The sequence below is a fragment of the Crocodylus porosus genome, unplaced genomic scaffold, assembly GCF_001723895.1.
Source record: "Crocodylus porosus isolate Cpor-Errol unplaced genomic scaffold, CroPor_comp1, whole genome shotgun sequence".
Lineage (NCBI taxonomy): Eukaryota > Metazoa > Chordata > Crocodylia > Crocodylidae > Crocodylus > Crocodylus porosus.
The window spans coordinates 64252887-64272546 of record NW_017728909.1 but is presented as its reverse complement, the minus strand read 5'-3'; the positions used below and the strand labels follow the sequence as shown (position 1 = coordinate 64272546).

Here is a 19660-nt window from a genome sequence, read left to right as displayed (position 1 = left end):
TTTTTTTCCCTTTTTGAAGATAGGGACCACATTGGCCCTCTTCCAGTCCTCCAGCACCTCACCAGAGCACCACGAGTGCTCATAGAGCCGCGCCAGGGGTCCCGCAATGACCTCGGCCAGTTCCTGTAGAACCCTAGGGTGAAGATCGTCCGGACCAGCGGACTTGAACACGATAATCAAGGGACCTTGTGAGGTAATCTTGTCCAGCCCCCTGCTCAAGGCAGGATCATCCCTGATTAAACCATCCCAGCCAAGTGTCTGACTAAACAGCTCCTGTAAGCTACCAAGGAATGTTCTTTAGTATCCTCTTCCAATGCTTGAACACCCTCATTGTCAAAAAAATTCCTCCTCATCTCCAATTTAAATTTCCCCTGCTGCAGCTTCCATTGCTCCTAGTTCTGTCTCCTACAGCAGGGGTTGTCAACCAGAGATGCACATACCCCCAGGGGTACTTGGACAAGGGCTAGAGGGTATGCACAGGCAGGTGGGGATGGAGCACTACTACCCAACACGCTGCACTGCCACCTTCCAGGAGCAGGGCCGGGGGGGAATAGGGGAAGAGTGGGTGAGGACAGTGGCTCCCCTCTGTGGGCCACACAGGCGCCACCCAGCCAGCTGGACACAGTACGGGGGGAGTTCTCACATGGCCACCGCCCCACGCTACTACCACCGCTGCCACATGCAAGCCCTACCCCACTCCACATCTGGCTGCTGCCACCCCCCTGCCAGGAGTGTACCCAGAAGGGATACACTCCTTTAAAAAGGTTGAAAACCCCTGCCCTACAGCCACAGAGAAAAGCTCCATCCCTCCATCTCCATCCTCTCTGTAATTGCCCTTTATGTATTTGAAGACTTATCAAATCTCCCCTCAGTCTTCTTTTCTCCAAACTACATAACCCTAAAAATCATGACTGCTTCCCCGTTATAATTCATACAGGAGCAACAGAAAGGCATAGAAACAATTAAGAGCTTTTCAGTTAACAACAAGACTTTATTCTGGTTGTGTTCAGTAAGCCTAATTACTAGCAATAAGAAAGGACCACTGGCAAATGCACCATGTTTTGTCAGTTTCTACATACTGCTGAAGCATTTCAATATTACTCAAATATCTGCACGATCCATTTACAAAACAAACAGTATTCAACCTTACTACCAGCCTGAAAGACAGCTAGAAAGCAAAACAACTTTTCACTTTCTGCCTACGCCTCTTCATTACTGAAGCACAGTTGTCAACAACAATCCTCCAACCAGTGCTGCCTTTGGCTCACTGTTTTTGGCTTTACTTCAAGTCAGACCAACCACCTCTCCAGACATTTTTGGTGTAACCACTCCAAAAATGTGTGTAATGTCAGTATCTAGCTCTGGTGTAACGTCAATATCTAGTTTCCTCAGAATACGGCTATATGCCATTTCCATGTTTTTTCTTTCCTCAGATCTTTTGTGCATTGTGCTGTGTAATTTGTTGTTTACTAACCACTCTGGTCATTTAATTTTTAAAATGTGGTGTAGATATTGATTTTAAAGTGGTTCTCACTGAATGTTTAGTACTAACCTGCTTTCAGGAAAGTAAAAGCTACTTGTGCTGTACCATTTCTTGCACAGACCTCTTCCTCAGTGCCACCAGAGCAGCCCCCAATACTTTCAAGGGAAAAGTAGCTCTCCACTTCTTCAGGGTATGTGCCATTTACACCGCCATCTCCCAGGGTTCCAACTATTTTTTTGGTGTTCCCTTCCTCTCCCACCCCAGCATCGTTCCAATTCAACTTCTGTTTCGATGATTCAACAGAACAGTGTTTCGTTTTGAATTTTGTTTAGTTTCGAAAACACTGTCCCATTTTGTTTAGTCAAAACTGTTTCACTGTTTTGACATCTCACCCAAAGGTTATTATGGGGAAACAAAGGATGCAGCAGGCAGGCAGATCGGGGGCTCACCTGCACCCCTGGGTGGGCTGCTAGGGCTATGCCAGTGTCCTCCCGGGGGTGTGAGGCCCCCAATCTACCTGCCAGATGAGAGAAATTGGGTGCTGCCACCTGGGACCAGTGCCGGGAAGATCATTACTGTCACCAGTCCCAGGCAGTAGTATCCTCTCATTCGGCAAGCAGATCAGCGGCTCATCCGCACCCCTGGGAGGGCTGTGCCAGAGTCCTCCCGGAGGTGCGGGCCCCCGATCTACCTGCCAGATGACAGACTAGCACTGGGTGCCTGCACCCAGCGCTGGGAAGATCAGTGCTGCCACTGGCCCCAGCCAGCAGCACCCTGGCTCCTGTCACCCAGCAAGCAGATTGGGGGCATGCGCCCCCAGGAGGACTCCAGCACACCCCCCGAAGCCCTCCTGGGGGTGCTGACTGACAGAAGCTGGGTGCTGCCACCTGCGGTCAGTGGGGCTAGGGCAGATCAGCTTGTGCAGGGACCTGCCCCCCCAAGGGTCGGGGCGGGTCCTCGCATGAGCTGATCTTCCCTGCCCCCTAGCAGAGCCAGCTCCTGGTGGGGGCCCAAGGCAAATCAGCTGGTGCAGAGACCCTCTCCCGCCCTGGGACTGGGACGGTGGGTCCCCACACCAGCTGATCAGCCCCAACCCCATACCGAGGCCAGCTCCAGGTGGGGGCCCAGAGCAGATCAGCTGGTGCGGGGAGCCACCCTTGCCCTGGGATCAGGGTGGCGGGTCCCCACACGAACTAATCTGCCCTGGCCCCGCTAGCCCCAGGCGGCAGCACCCAGCTCCTGTCAGCCAGCAGGCAGATCGGGGGGGTTGGCACCCCTGAGAGGGCTGTAGCGGCTATGCTAGAGTCCTCCCGGAGGTACGTGCCTCTGATCAGCCTGCTGGGTGACAGGAGCCAAGCGCTGCTGCCCGGGGCCAGCGGCAGCACCAATCTTCCCAGTGCTGGGTGCAGGTTGCGCTCAGTGCCGGTCTGTCATCTGGCAGGTAGATTGGGGGCCCATGCCCCCGGGGGGACTCCAGCACAGCCCCCACAGCTCTCCTGGGGGTGCTGCCGGCTAGGACTGGCGCTAAAGCCAGTAAGGCTGGCTTTGAGACTTGAAACATATCGAGTTTCCTTGTTTCATTTTGAAGCTGTTTCAAAGGCTTTTGTTTTGTTTCAATTTCACTGTTTTGAGCATGAAACGCATCAAGACAGCTTAGAGATGAAACACCGGGTAAAATTTTGCACAGCCCTACCACTTATCTCCAACCCAAATTTTTCAGCTTCCTCTTCTGGTCCTTCCATATTCTCAGTCACACTTCTTTTGGTCTCTTGGCCCCATGGCAGATATTAGCTGCAAAGTCTTTTTGGCATTAGATGTAACCTTCTCTTTTAAGTTCCAGTTGTATTCCTCATCAGTCACTCAGTTAATTAAAAAAATAGCAGAAGTGATGGAAAACATCCTTGCTTCAGAATTGTCTGTACCTCAAAAGGCTTTAGGAAAGCCAACCATGGATTACCGTATATCAGGGGTGCTCAACCTCCATCCTGAGCCAAACACAGCCCACTGAGCCATAAATATCCGAGCCTCAGGGCTTTCCATGGATAAGGAAATTTAGCAGCAGGGGAGTGGTGGCAATAAATACGGTCACCCACCTCTGCTGCCAAATTCTCAAACCCCAAGCCCTGTACAGCAGGTTGGGGCAGGGTCACGCCTCCTCCCCACACCCCTGCACCTGGTTGAGGCTGGGTGACACCCCTCCCCACAGGCTAGATGGGACTGAGCCATGCCTCCTTTCCCCTCTGGGGCTGAGTCAAGCTGCCTCCCCCCCCTTGTGGGTCAGAGTCAAGCCCCCTCCCCTCCCTTGTGGGTCAGAGTCAAGCCCCCGCCCCTAGTGGAGCCAGACCACACGCCCTCCTTCCCCTAGTGGGGCCACATTGGAGCCGGGATAGCTCCTGGTCCCCTCCATGCAGCCAGATGGGGCTCTACCACAACTGTCCCTTGCTGGATTGCAACCACCAGCTAGATCTGTCCCATGAATGGCCCGGTCACAGCCCATCCTGCCCACCAGCCAAAAAGACTGAGCACCACTGCCTTACGCCATTATACAAGGCTTTCACAAGATTAATCTCTGGAATTCCATAATGGTTCAATTTCCAGATAATACCCCCTCAAATGCTTTTTCAAAATCAGCAATCTTTATGTACAGCAGCATTTTTTCACTTGACACTCAAGAACATCAAGCTGTGCTTTTACAGCATGTGAATCAATAAATATAAGAACAGGTTCAGAGACTATGTAACTGTAGTATGAAAGAATGGACAAAGTGAGAAAAACTCATGTGCTCACAATCCTCTAATATTGTTATTTTGCTTACCTTAGGTTTTTCATCAGGTTTTGGCAATAATGGTTTTCCATCTTTATCCTGAAAATAAAGTATAAACATTACTGATAGTTTTTTTTATTACTACAAAATTTGGTTTATAATGCCTGCTACCAAGGACAAATTTAGGATGTTTACAATGAGAAAGGTGTCCATACATGTTCAAGAATTCAGAAACAATTACATGAAAACAAGCATTCAAAAGAATGTTGCCACATCACATTTGTTAACAAGTGCTAATAATGTAGAATTCCCAAACATTGTGTTATATTTCTTGTACTGTGTGGGAATAGCAAAACATTCCCATTCCCATGCAGAAGAGGCTGGTACCAGAATGAGGCATAGAAATCATTAAGCCAGAAAGCATTTTGGTAGTATTATTACATAAACTAACATAAATTATTACATAAACCACACTTAAGCTTTTGCCTACAGAAAACATTCTTATATAGTCTCCAGCACCCAGTTTTTACTGAGGGGGCAGGGAGATAATCAGAGAGCCTGTTACCGTTTCCTGAGCCTCAAGGCACAGTTGTACTGACCGTAGTTTTCAGCATACACTGCCTGTACCTAAACTGGCTCAGGGAGAACTAGGGTTACTCTACTCTATTAGAGCTGGTGATGATGCCCAGAGAATCATACATCAAACAGAACAGGGCAGAACAGGAGCACAGTGTACTTTCATCCAAACCCCAGTTTTCTACAAAAACATCCACCTTTTACCAAATCCTACGTCAGGGCTTGATGGAAGAGGTGATGTGGGGATAGGGTATAGCTCTGGTATAGCCAAGAGCTCCCCCAGGCTCTAAGAATTCTCAGTTGACTACGTAGAACTGGTTCCCAAACACTCAGTGAGCATACAGTCGCACAAAGGGGCCAAAACACCACAAAGAATCTGACTAATAGGACCTATAACAGATTTACAGTAGCATAGAGTCAGATCAGTGAAAAACAGGAATTAAATGAGAAGTAATACAGATCCAATTTTATAGTCCTGGTAGCTGTGAAGAAAAATCTGACTTTCAATTGACATAGGACTGCTTCTCCGCATGTAAAAACTGCCCTGTTCAAAATGAAACCTAACAAGGCCAGTTCAAATGTCAACACTGTACTGTACATTAGTCACAAGACGCTGATAAAGTTTTGCAAGAACATTCACCTATCTGCTTGGCAAAAAAGTATAAACAATGTGGACAAAAATAAAAAATAAATACACTCTCCAGTGGCTTGGCCAGTTATAAAATGGTACTTTCAGTGCTTCCTCAAAGACACATCCAAAAGAAATACCACCACTTTCCCAGGCTGCACATTCCTCTCCTAAATGCAATCAATAAGATGCCAGGAATCCTTAGGACTATTTTTAGCATGTCCACTGGGAAAAGGAAAGAGACCAGGGATATAAAAACCACCCAAAGGGAGTATGCTAGAAAAGAGATCCACCATTTTGTTTCTCCAGTTTCAGCCCCCATCTGCAATAAAACCACAAACAGTCAGACACTTCTAATGTACGCAAAGAAAGGAGAGACAAGAAATTACCAATGCTGGTTTTAATCTGTATTCAGGAGGGATTGTGTCCTCACGTTCTCCAGCCTTTTCTTCTTTTTTCTCTTTGGCTTTTGGCTAAAGAAAAGAATATAAATACATATTTACAGAAATTCAAGGAAAAAACAACACCAATGTTATTTTTCTGTAGCAAAGTTCACTTAAATTTAAGCTGCTACTTCTACAGTCAGATAAAGTTATTCTGTGCTTTGAGGACCTCACATTTCCGAACCCTCATGACCTTTTTAAGGCAGGCTTTTGTTGTAAGTATGACACTTACATGTGAAATAAATATTGTTTTGAAACTGACAGTGCATATCACAGTGATGCATTACGCTATGCATTCTGGAGAAATACAGTCCCAGAGAAGTGGGACACAAATATAACTCTAGTGCCTAATACACTTAAAGCCTTCTAGGAAGCACAGCACAAAGCCCCCAGATTTCCTAGGGGTTGCCACCAGTCTGGCCATGCCAGTAGCCAATAGAAATAAAGGGTGAACAGGCCTGCATGCCTCGCTAACTGGATCCCTCAAATACACAGTGCCAGCCTTCGCTTCCCTGCCACCTCCAACACTGGGCAATACATCCTTAGGTCTTCCACATGTTCCCAGCTCCTCTGGACATTCACTCTCCCTGACTCCAGACTCCTGTTCCAATCTGCTTTTCTGACAGCATCTCAGGCTTTTCAACCTCCAATTTTAGTAGCATTCTAGGGCCCCATCTAGATGTTCAGGGAAAAGCATGATAGGACCTGATGCACGATCCATACAACTTTGCCTCCTGCCATGCCACTCATTCATAGCAGGAGGCATGATTGTGGGATCCAGCATCAGTGTCGATCACGCCTTACTGCCACGACCCCAAGCTCCCCCTGCGCCGGTTCCTGCTGCTGGAAGCTTTGCAGCTGACAGGGCCCGCAAAGTGGGTAGAGTTCCACAGACTGTCCCCACCATAAGCTCCATAGCTAATGAGGCTTGCAGGAGGGGCAGCATTCCCCTGCACTGTCCCCGCTGCAAGCTCCACAGCTGACAAGGCTCACAGCAGTAGTGGTGTTCCCCAGGCTGCCGTTGTCACAAGTCCCGCAGCTGAAGAGGCTTGCAGTAGGCAGCAATTCCCTGTGCTGTCCCCACTGCAAGCCCTGTAGTTGGCATGTCTTGCATGGGGGGAAGCCTTACCCATGCTGCCTCCCCTCCACGAGCCTCATCAACTATGGGGTTTGCAGCAGGGGCAGTGTGGGGATGCTGCCGCTGTTGTGAGCCTCATCAGATACGAGGCTGGTAGAGGCTGGTACACCTCTGTGGCTTGGAGCCCCTCAGTTTATGGAGCTTCCAACCACAGGGTAGCACCTGGCCACACATTCAATTGATGGTGTAATAAGAACAAGTCACAAAATTATTACACAATTTTTGTGGAATAACTTTGTGGCTTATTGCATGTTTTATCACACCATTAACTGATTGAATATGTGGTTGGGTCACAAACTTAAGAGGTGATTAACTGGTTAATCACACCTTAAGTGTAACATTTAGATGAGGCCCTAGACACTTCCATGATCAACTGACTTTGCATTCCCTTCTGACATTTGCCTGCTTTGTATCACTACTGTAAATAGCAAAAAGATAAACATCACAAAGCTAGTAAAGCAAGAATTATATGTAAATATAAGAAATCTCAGAAAGTCAAGGATTACATACAAATATAGGCCAGAAGTTAGACACAGCAGTTTAATAAAAGGTACACTGTTGAAAGTAACTAAAGGCACATGGAAAAGACCAAAACTAAGCAGGAAAGCAGCAAGAACACGCACAAAAACAGGAATTCCATTTACTTCTTAAAAAGGCTCTTACTGACTTTAAACACCGACTAAGGTTAGAGACAGAGAGAAAAAGCAGATTTTAAAGTTCAACTGGCAAGATAAACACCAGTCATCTCCCTAGCTACTTTGTTACACCTTATACCTACTCTCCTTATCTGTTTTTATTGTATTTAGATTGTTAAGTTTATTAGGACATGAGCTGCTTTCTTCTTTGGACTGCAGAGCACCTAGGAAAAGGGAACCAGGATTCTCACTGGAATTTTGAGATGTGTCGCAGTAGAAATATAATCATACCTCTGCAACCTCTACAATGGAGCTCAGGTCTTGCTCAGGTTCAGGTTCTGGTGCACCAAGAGTATCAGCAAGGGCCTCCAGTGCATCATCACTAATTGCTGCCTGTATTTTAAGAATGTGTGTAAATTATATTGTGATTTTTCATACAATGACAAACACTTTATCCTACATGCCTCTTCCTCTACACTACACATGGAGCTCAAGTGAATAAAAAGCCAGACATTTCTGCTTGGCTAAGCCCAATTTCCTTAATATCAAGAGGTAGCAGGTAGTCAGGTCTCTGATCAAACCAGCAGGCCCTAATGAAAATAAATCCTAGCTTAAGGAGAGAAGAGAGCAGAGACCATAACATCACACAGGGCAACATCTGTATTGCATTTTATTAGCACAGTCAGAAGTTATACACTTTCTCTCCAGGTATTGGGGAAAAAAGCATTTTTACAAGTACAAAGAAATGAAATTAGAGATTTTACAAATACCCTACAGAGCTAAGGAAACAAGATCATTTTAGAACCTACTTATGTTAATGTTTTTAAGGATTACAGGAGCTCTGTGGATGCCCTTTAGGAGCAGAATTACTCAACCCTGTATTTGAGCCCAATGCTGTAATATGAAGAACACCACCAATCAGGTCCTGAGCACTTGCAATACACATTGGACTAAATACATATAACATGATTTCAAGTACAGCCAATAAGATTTAGCATCCTGGAATAGCATGCCCATATTAATGTATATAAAACATCATTTTAATATCGTCAGTCAAAGAAGAGAAGCCTTTACCTCTTCTGTTTTTGGTTTCTTCTCCTTTGGAGGAGCTGAACTCCTGACTGAACTTGTTGCCTCTGCTTGTACAATTTTACCTTCTGTTGGCTTCTTCTATATGAAAGACAAAAAACCAAACAGTCTGTTACTAGCAAATTTGCAAAAATGAGTATCAAAAGGGTAAAATTATCAAGATTTATTTTAGGCCAAAAAAAATCCCGTGATGGGAAAAATTAATACCTCTTTCAGATCTGTCACCTTCTCCTCAGCAGATGGAACACTGCAAGTAAAGTCAGATGACAGGGCATCTGCAATGTCATCATCTGTCATTGGTTTCTAAACAGAAATTGCAGCTAAGTTATAGTCATTGAAGTCTGAAAGTCAATACTCTCAAAACCTCCCAAACCTTATGCACTGCTCGGTAACTGTATGCTTAAATAGCAACATATGCCCAACACACTATTGTTTCACATCATCTCAGGTCAGCCACAGGAAAAACAAGACTAAAAAAAATGTTAATCCTACACTTCTCTGTACAACTAACATCAAAAACTTCAGGAACGGTGAACTTCTACTGGAATCAAAGTATAGTCTAAAGATATGGACAAAGTTCAGTGAGCCAAAGGGACTGACACTTAACACATCTCAGCTAGCTGCTCCACCATATTGTTTGTCTGCCTGGCCTCACCTGCAGCAGGCAAAAATTAAATTTGGGCAGCTAAGCTTACACATTTCAGATAGGAGCATCTGTTGTGAGGTAAGGTCCTACCTCCCTTTTACTCAGTACAATTTGATTGTTTGCCCACATCCTAAGAAATTACCTTAAACACAAGGATTCAAGCATTCTTTGCTATGGAAGGTAGTGAAGAAATCCCACATGAAACTATCGAGATCTACTTTAATACTGCCAAGCAAAGAATACTATTTGTAGCATTCTCAGAGGTGTAACAATGTATCCAGGCACTTGGGGCAACCGCAGTATAGAGGGGAGTGGTGACTTCTGGCTGCTGCCATGCTGCTAGCACAATTGTGCAGCTATGATGGCAGGTTTTTCCCCCCCAGCCTCTTCCACCTTCTCCAAGTTGACAACCTGGGGAGCTGTCCCAATTTCTTCCCTAGTTATGCTACTGCCTCCCACTGATTTCAATGGGATCTGCATATAGCTAGTATCTTCTGAAAGTCAGGATTTTTGATGCTAGGAAGTTAATACAAATCAGATTATGAGAATGAAGGTTCATTTTCATGTTCTGAGACAAATTTAACCTTACCAGAGATTCTTCCTCTATTTTTGAAGGGATTGCAGCTTTGCCATCTCCTTTACCCTGAAAAAAATTTTTTTTTTTATGGTGAATGGAATTTATCAACTTACCAAACTAAAAATCACAGCTGCAACCTAGTAATACTATTCATCTTGTTTACCTTCAATAACTTTAAGTACTCTGGAGGGAGACTACCTTCCCGTTTTCCCAGTTCTTCCAAATACTCAGCAGAAAATGGATCCTGCAACAGAAAATGAGTCAATTTTTGCATTAATGCTTACCAAAAAAATGGAAGTTGCTAATGCATAATGATAAGTATATATGAAAACATGAATGCCACATGCCCCCGGAGGCTGGGGGGGCACAGCAAGCTCCCATAGGCAGCAACAACGTTGTTGGTGGTAGAAGTATGGCAGAGGCAAGTGAGGAGCTGCTGCAGACAGCTGCAGCACTGTCAGCAGTGGGGTGGTGAGTGCTGACCAGTGGTTGGCAACCACTCACAGACACCACTGGCAGCACTGATGGCAGCCAGTGGTGATTGTGGACCACCCACAGATGACAGCAGTGGCGAGGTGGGGAGGAGGTGTTGGTGGCGCCTTTTCGCAGGGGGTGCACTCAGGGGGTACTTGTGCACCCCCTACGCATCGCCAATGTATGAAATGAACCTCTATCCACTAGTGATGGTGGTGAAACACACGTGAAGGTAGAGTACAATTAGTGGTCCATTTACACTAAAGAGTACAGTGTGGTGAAGAGATATTTCAATTACCTTTAAACAAGCCACTTTGGTACCAGAGGCAGTATAGACTGCCAAGGCTAGACTGTTTCTAGTATCTGAGTTAACTCTCGTACTCTGGTACAAGTAAAAATGTAACCAGAAAAATTCCTTTCACCTTCCCAAGATTTTTTTAAATCTACCTCATTAGATGTTTTGATTAAAAATACTCTGTCATTTTAAATTGGTCAGAAAAGCAAATACTTGGCAACCAATTCACAGAGCAGCTTTTCTTTCAGTTTGCTGACACTTCACTACTTTTTGCTGCAGCATACTTACATTTGAAATATTTTCTTACAGCCAAGCATGGTATACTAAATGACATGGGTGTCAAATTGTATGTGTTACAGAAAAACATTAAATATTTATGACGTTATGATATAAAAATGACAACTATTGATCTCCTACAATAACAAGGAACATATCTTAAGGGAAAGTATATTTTTCACACATGAAATTCAGTACCGTAACTGCTGGACCAGTGTATACTGGGCTGGGGGGTGCAATTTCTTCAGGTCCTCCAAGGGTATCTATTAAGCTATCTAAGGCTGCATCAATGTCAGACTAGAAAAAAAGTAGAGAATTCAACAAGTTAAGATACATATCTATCCCTGAAGTCACAGCATTACTATGACATCGTAAAGGAAAAAAAAAAACCACACACACACATCAAAGTAAAGAACAAACCTTAAAATGAACAACCAAGTCTATTTTTTAAGATATTATGCAAGTACAAAAGTATGTTGCCTGTCATCTTCTTCCACGTTTACAAAGGAGTTGACTGAAATTATTAAGAATACTTTTAGATAACTGTCTTCAGCTAATGTTCAAAGGGAAGCACTGTCATGTTCATGTATGAGCGTGGGATTACACTGTTCGCTTTGCAGGCCCAAAGCAATAAGTTTGTTGTTTTCTAACGCACTACACTTATTTAAAAGTAATTATGAGAAGTATCATAATTGTGATTAGATGAATATAATGCCTCTGACGGTCTCCCTCATCTCTCATAATTGGAATCCCAACCGTACAGCAGATTAGAGCTGCGTGGCACCCCCGCTACAGGGTAGCCAAAGGCAGAATCTGCTTCAGTAAGATATCTTAACAAACAGTGCAAAACTATTTTACCTCCCTGCTTTCTGATTATCTCCTATTTGATGACTGCAGGATCAACTGAATTTTTATTCCAATAAGCAAGAAGGTAGTTGAGCTTGTTTGATTTTTTTTCTTAATCTTTATTCATTTTGTCAGAGGATCAAATAAAACACTGATATAACGCAGAGACGGTCAGAAAGCTATGAACATAAAGAGGCTCAGTATTTCCGTTTAAAATTAGGAAAACAATCTAATATGGACACCTACAGTTTGGCAGAGTTGTTGCCAAACTTAAGATTCATGCTGCACCGTAGGCCCAAGAAGACAAAGCAATACCAAGGCAGCCAGTAGAGATGGAATGATCATTAGCAATTTGAGATTTTTTTTGTTATTAAACGGGGCAATTCGTATGAGGAGCTGAATTACTCAACTTGCATCGAGGCCTTCATTAGTCAAAGAAGCTCAACACCTAGAAAAAGGGTTGGTAGGCTCTAAAAAGAGACGTATGTTCCCTTTGGTTAAAAAAAATCCAATCCATTTGACATAGGATCATTAAGGAGAGAGATATACATGAGGGTTCAGATCCATCCCAGAAACCAACCCAAAAAATTGCTGTGAATAACCACAGTTAGTTCAACAGTAAATAAGTCTTTTCAAAGAAAATGTTTTTCAAATTCTTTCAGTTTCAATAACAAGAAAATAGTAAAATATCAAATAACTGTGCTAATTGCTAAGGGCCTACCAAATTTGAAGTGGCAGGGGATCAATTTTGTGGGCAGATTGTGGGGCCAGCCTCCATTTTCATGGTTTTATCACAGTGCTCCCCACCCCCAACCTCTGATTGGTCAAGGGACCTCTGTGTCCCCACTGCTTGCCGCTGATTGGTTGAGGGCTGTCCACCATGTGGCCCTGCCCCACACCACTGATTGGCTGAGAGGGACAGGGCCACATGACAGGCAGCCTTCTTAGCCAGCCAACGGCAAGGGGCAGTTGCCATCTCAGCTGCTCCCTTCCCACTGGGGAGCCAGCATTTTATCTTTAGTAAGTATTTTTTCAAGGATTCCACAACACTGCCTGATTTTGCAGACAACGCGTGCTTTCACAATTTCTGCAAAACCCACGAAATCACCAACTGAGGAGGTCCCTACTAATTGGGAATGAACCCTAGGCAGTTATGAAAACATGTATAACTCTTACATCTACATGCTCAAGCAGTGATAGAAGTACAGCAGACTGTTACAACTTGAACCATTCAGGGTTGCATCTGCAGCAATTCAGATCACTTGTCTTGTTGCAGATACTGATCTGTAATACTCTCTTCGTTTTGAAGAAGTTAAAAAGGTAGCCTTTGTCCATAGTCAGAGATTACATTTTAAAATACTTTGTTAACTTGTAAAAGAATTTAGGAAGGTATTTTTCAAGCTCTCAAAATTTCCTTATCAAAGAGGAGCAAGAAGTCTTTATAAAACTTTGAGAGAAGGAAATAAACTGACCTGTAAGAAGTAGGAAGTTGTTCAGCACTCTACTGTATTTGCCGCTCCTCCTGAGTCATTGTAAATATTTGTTTACAAAGATAAAAGTACTAACCAATTATTTACAGCAGTCTTAGATTTGGCAGAAGTAAAGAACAGGGGAAGTTTTGTTTTTTTATAAGATGATCTGTAGATCACTATATTGTTACCTACCTTTTCAGATGGCACAGTAGTTACAGCTTCAGCAGTTGGGGCTGCTGGTTTACTTTCTTTACTCTGCAAAAAAAGGGTAAAAATATTGCTGTAAGCCATCATGAAACAATTAGATGTAAATATATAACTGATACGTGTTAAGACTGTAGTTACCAACCTCAGCACTTGGCTTATCTGGAGCAACCAAACCAGCTGCAGCAACAGCACCAACTGCACCTGCACCTGCAGCAGCTGCCCCACCAGCTAGGGTTTTATTTTCAGTTTTATGCTAAGGGTGGGGGGAAACAAAAAAACAAGAGTGTGTTACTCACAAGACTATACAAAATTTGATACACAAACTACAATAGAGATGTTCTATTCCAGTATATTACTTTTGCCCTTCTTGCCACTTATGCAAAAAGGTAGAACATGATCATATACACATTTCAAGAAAAAGACTATTAATTCAACAAAGGATCACTTGGTGCTGATAGAAGGTGTGCAACTTTATGACACTCCTTTCATACCACTGATATGCTTTGAGAGCCAGTTATCTATTACAGGTGTTGGCAACCTACACTCCAGCTGCAGCTGTGTTCAGGAGTGGATGAGCACTTCCCCCCTTGCCACAGCAGGGGAAATCTATGGTAGCAGTCACCATCTAAGCCAGGGGTGTGAAAGATGCCATCTGCAGAGCCACATCATCCAGCCCCCAGTGCTGCCTGCGAGTCTGAGTGACCCACAGGCAGCATGCAAGGTATGCTGGATGTCTCCATACACAGCACCAGCTCTTGTTCACATCCTGGACTAATGGAGTCACCATGTGCAGCACAACACTGAGGCAGCAGCAGATTCAGGGCCATGCAGCATTGCTCTACAGCGGTGGTGGAGTCAGGGCTTCAAGCTGTGTACAACAGCCCTGGACTCGCTAAAACAGGACTCGGCTGCATGTGGCACCCACTCCAGGACCCAAGCTGGATCCAGAATGTAGGACTGGTCTGGGGCCCAACCCAGCCTGCAAATGAGTCCCAAGCCTCTCATAGAGCCTGTAAGGCTAGATGAGTTTGACAGTTCTCATCTAAGCACTCTCCTGTCTGACAAATAAGCAGGCATTACTGCACTTCTGTAAACTGCTTGCTTTCTTCTCTGTCACATCAAACCAGTTGACAGTGCTCCAAAATCTGCTTGAAATACTCTCAAAAGAAGGGAGCCAGGTTTCAATTATAGCAGTGCTTCTGAGTCAAACAGAGCAAAGAGTGCACCTCTGGTTCACACTAACCTTCCTTGTCTGCTCATGCATTTCATTAAGAAGGCAGATGAACAAAATGTGGTTGACTGGCTCAAGTTCAAACAATACACAGCTTGTGGAGGAGTGGAAGCATTGCCAGCTTCAGCAGGTCTACAACTGTCACATGCTCCTAGTCTGGTTTACCTTAAGAAACAACCAGAACATTACAAAACTAAAAGTAGCCTGAAGTTGGGTAGGGGGACCATCATTATCAATGAGCACATACCCACGGGTACAGTTTCCAGTAGGGTCTCTTCAGTACTGAAAACAGTAGCACAATTTCAGTACTGAAAACAGTAGCACAAGCCCCAGGCACCAATTCAGAGGAGACACTAGAATGACAGTTCCCATAAAACCTAAGTCACTGCTGCAGCCCATGTTGGGGGAGCTTGAATGGAGGCATCACTAGCCCATGGTAAGGTGGTAAGCGCTCCCCTCCTCCCCATCTGTGTGCTGCTACAGGCACCAACATTTTAAGTTATATCTCTGCTGACAATTATATATTAATTTTCTCATCAACTCTTTCAAAGAGGTCATGAAAGGCAAAGTTCAAAGCCCCATGAAATCCTAAATCGTAAAACTGTCAGAGTGGAATATAACGGTTGCACAAAAAGATTGCCACACATCGTCAAATGGCAGTCGCAGGATTTCCCTATATAGGAAACTTTTGGGGAAATGAACTCTCTTGTTTGTACAGAACCAAGTACAACAGAGTCCTAGTCCATGACAGAGGCTGCTATCCCCTGCAATAGTAAAAACAACAACAAAGGGATCGTCTTTTCTATTTTACCTTGGATTCTTCTATTGATGTGGCTTGTGCTGGCTGCTTAGTTGGACCGGTGGCAGCTCTTTCCGTAGTAGCTTGCTTGGATCCTGTTGCCACAGAAGATTTGCCTGGGCTTTTTGCCTGTACAAATGTAAATGTGCTGTTACTATATAAAACAGATTTTCTTTTCAGTATCGCCATTTTAATTTAGCAGATATAGATATAGATATATAGATAGATAGATGTGTGCACAAGCAGAATAAAATGTCAATAACTTACCCCACCAGATTCCTTTTGCTTTTCCTTGGTTGGGTGTTTAGTTTGAGAGTCATCTGGCTATCAAAATTAAAATAGCACAATATATACATATTAGAAAAAAATTACCAATCAGTAAACAGTCGTATCAATAATTTAGTTTAATAAATATACATGATATTTTTCTTCTCTACTCCACAATTTAAGAAATAGTAACGTAGAATATTAATAATAATTGGTTCTAATATTTTCTGAAGATCTGTGTAGGCAGGACTGCATAAACAAATAAAAATACAATTTCTGGCTCTAGTACAGTATACATTTTAAAGGCACAGCCCTGTGAACACTTATTTGCATGGAGATTACTACACTACAAAGGGAAAAGCAAAGACTTAAAATAATCTAAAAGAAGCTTTAAAATGATGGGACCTGTTAAGAAGTTGTCAGAACATTTCAATTTAGTTATTGATGGACTTTTTATTATCTGTCCATTTCTCACAGTTTTCTTTGATGGTGACAATTTCTCTTTTAGATTATATTTTCAAGGTCACTTGCAATTTGTACTCAGTTTGATGGAGGATGGTATGTATGACTACAGCCGGAGACCACATGTGGAGGAAGAGTATAGTTGGGGTTTATAGCAATGTTCTTCATGCCACTGAATTATAGCAAAGTTTCTAAGGAAAGATCCTTGAAGAACCTTGGGTTGTTTTATTGTTTGAATTTTTTTTCTTGACTAGTCCTCAGCAGGATTTTTCCTTCTCTTTTAGGAGAGAGAAAGAAAAGTAGATTAATTTTAAAACACCTGAAACTTACTCTGCAGATGGGAGCCTACGCCCTTTCTAGGAAAAACATACATGAGAGTAAGTAGTAGACAGGAGAAGCACAGATCTTTCTCCCTGTGATTCTGATGTAGCCAGAAAGCAAGCCAGACTCTTCAACACATTTGATAACTACCTCCTGAAAAATGAATGATGCTTTTCCTCATTCATTCTCCTAACATATGCTCCAAAAGCAGCACACTAGATACAGTGTTGCATCCTATTTAGAAATCTAAATTAGGGGTGAGGGTGTTCAAAGCGGCTGCTTCCCAGAGATGAGCTTCTTTTACTCTCAACATGAAGAGAAACAGTTCCTACCCTATTTGCATTAGCTTGTTGCCCTCAGTACAATGCAAGTAGTTGTTAGCACCTGGTACACTAGTGGCCAACAGGTTTACCCTATCATTTCAAATTTCTTCAGAGAAAAAGGTACGAGGATTCATCATAGGTGAGTAAGTAGTAGTTTACCTTTGCTGACTGTGGTATTTTCTCAGGGTCCATTTTTGCTGTTTGTGAAGGCTAAGATAAAATCATAAAAATATATGTATAAGGAAAGAACCAAAATTATCTGGAATACAACTGAAAACAACTCACCCCCCACCTCTTGGATCATATTTTAAAACCTATTACTTCTGGATTTTCCATTCAGGTCAAAACTGATCCAGAAACATGGTTTCTGAGATATGGTCATAAACTGTCACGTATATATTACATTCACACCAATGAATCATACAAGTCATACAACCCTGATGTTATACAAACACATACTTTGCATCAATCAAATCAATCCACTATCAAAGCAGGTAATCCTAATTTTTTTGGTCCTCTGATCCAGGGAGATTAGGTGCGATTGTACGGCTGTGGAAGTAAGAATTTTTTTCCAACATTACTGAATGATCAATTAAACATAAGATGCATTTTAGCTGATGGTTGGGACAATGAGTGTTACAGAAGTGAGGGTACAAAGAACTAGAATTGTTTTAATGATTGATCTCCAAAGTATGGTGGGTACATCAGGAAGACTGCAGTGTGAATAAGCATATGAAAAAACAAAGCCTGGAATTGAAGATTATTAGCTCAAGCCTTTTGGCCCTAGTGGTAAGTGGTTAAAACATGCTGTCGGTGTGACTGCAAATAACTACAGAGAGACACACAGTGAATCACATTTCACCTTGGTTTTGTTTCTTTTCCTGCCATGAGACTGCTGTCCGCTGGTCTGCTTATGGCTTGCAGTAGCCTAGTATTAAAGTACAAACTCATTTTTTTAATACATACCTCCAAGGACAGGTTAGCAAAGAAAGGGCTTTTGTGAAAAAGAAAACTGTATTTTACTAACATTTTTTTTTTCTCAATTAAAACAATTTAGCAGAAATTAGAAAAGACAAGGAGGACAAGAAAATTAGGGCCACATCAGAAGCATCTCTCCTTCCTAAGCATTTGTGTTGGTACAAAGTAACTTTAGGTACCTTTGGGATTATGGTACTTCACACACAAATGAAAGTCTGCAGAGAAATTTAACATATTTTAACTGATATTCATTTAGGCTGATGACAGATGTTGGGGGGGGGGAAACCCCAGCATTTTACTGAAAGAGGAATTGCATCAATTTGACCCAGCTCCCCAGCATCTGTATAGCTTATGCGCTTCAGCGGGGCTTTTTGGTGCTTTTATGTAATAGCCGACTGAATTACTGATTGAATCAGCTTTTAAACAAAAGCACCAAGAGGCCCGCTGAATTCCATGAGCTATATAGACTTGGGCAAGCCAGGTCAAACCAATATGATTCCTCTTCTGGGCATGTGCAGCGTTTGATGTCAAGGCATGCTAAACGGAAAGTAAAGCCCTGTTTTGTTTTTTTGGGGGGTCCATGTCTGTAAGCAACCTACATTTACACTTTCAGCTGATTTTAAGGTTTCCTGAATGTCCCATATATGTAAAGCCCTGAGAAAAATAAATACAAGTTATTCTTTAATTTTGCAAACCCAGCTTGAGCTCTGAACTCTGCCTCTCAGATTTCCTCAGCAACTAACAGTGGACCAAAGGTGTAATGATTTGAATAGTATAGGGCTGTAGCACAATTAATTAGTATATTTGGCTGTTAACCAAGATGTTGGTTGTTTGAGTCCACCCAAGGATGGAGGTTTTAGAGGCTGCCTAAGCACTGGACAAGAATAATCCAGGAATGGTTTTCCCCTATTGCAGGGGAAGCGATGTTGAGGGGTAACCAGCATGGGTTCGTGCAAGGCCGATCCTGCCTGACTAACCTGGTCTCTTTCTATGACCAGGTAACAAAGAGCTTAGATGGGAAGGAGGAAGTTGATGTCATCTTTTTGGACTTCCAAAAGGCCTTCGACACAGTGTCCCACCCAATTCTGGTGGGCAAGCTGAGGGACTGCAGCATTGATGAATGCACACAGTCACATGGGTGGCAAACTGGCTCCAGGGGCGCACCCAGAGGGTGGTGGTGGACGGGTGGATGTCGACCTGGGGAGGTGTGGACAGCAAAGTCCCACACGGCTCGGTCCTTGGGCCAGTGCTGTTCAACATCTTCATTAGTGACCTGGATGAGGGTGTGGAGAGCACCCTGTTCAAGTTCGCTGATGACACCAAGCTGTGGGGTAAAGTGAATACACTGGCAGGCAGGGACCACATCCAGGCAGACCTGGATAGGTTAGAGAAGTGGACGGATCTGAACAGAATACGGTTCAACAAGAACAAGTGCAGGGTGCTGCACCTGGGGAGAGGGAACCAGCATTATAGTTATAGGTTAGGGGCTGACCCTCTCAGCAGCACATAGGCAGAGAGGGATCTTGGAGTCAGGGTTGACTCCAGGATGAATATGAGTTGCCAATGCAACAAAGCAATAGGCAGAGACAACCGCACCCTGTCATGCATCAACAGGGGCATCACTAACAGGTCCAGAGAGGTCTTGCTCCCCCTCTATGTGGCGCTGGTCAGGCCACAGCTGGAGTACTGTGTCCAGTTCTGGGCATCGCACTTCAAGAAGGACATGGAGA

At 43.6% G+C, this 19660-nt stretch overlaps 1 protein-coding gene across 1 annotated transcript in view; it reads right to left on the bottom strand.

Moving 5' to 3' along the window:
• The window catches only part of CAST (calpastatin), an 84983-nt gene that overhangs the window by 17325 nt on the left and 47998 nt on the right, over positions 1–19660 (bottom strand). The window contains exons 5-18 of the mRNA XM_019532403.1: positions 17815–17880; positions 17112–17162; positions 15847–15903; positions 15592–15708; positions 13692–13802; positions 13535–13597; positions 11223–11321; positions 10143–10223; positions 9992–10045; positions 8964–9059; positions 8742–8834; positions 7959–8060; positions 5841–5924; positions 4299–4346 (exon numbers count right to left, since the gene is read on the bottom strand). Of these exons, the coding sequence (XP_019387948.1) occupies positions 4299–4346; positions 5841–5924; positions 7959–8060; positions 8742–8834; positions 8964–9059; positions 9992–10045; positions 10143–10223; positions 11223–11321; positions 13535–13597; positions 13692–13802; positions 15592–15708; positions 15847–15903; positions 17112–17162; positions 17815–17880 (1122 nt within the window). The remainder of the gene's footprint in view (positions 1–4298; positions 4347–5840; positions 5925–7958; positions 8061–8741; positions 8835–8963; positions 9060–9991; positions 10046–10142; positions 10224–11222; positions 11322–13534; positions 13598–13691; positions 13803–15591; positions 15709–15846; positions 15904–17111; positions 17163–17814; positions 17881–19660) is intronic.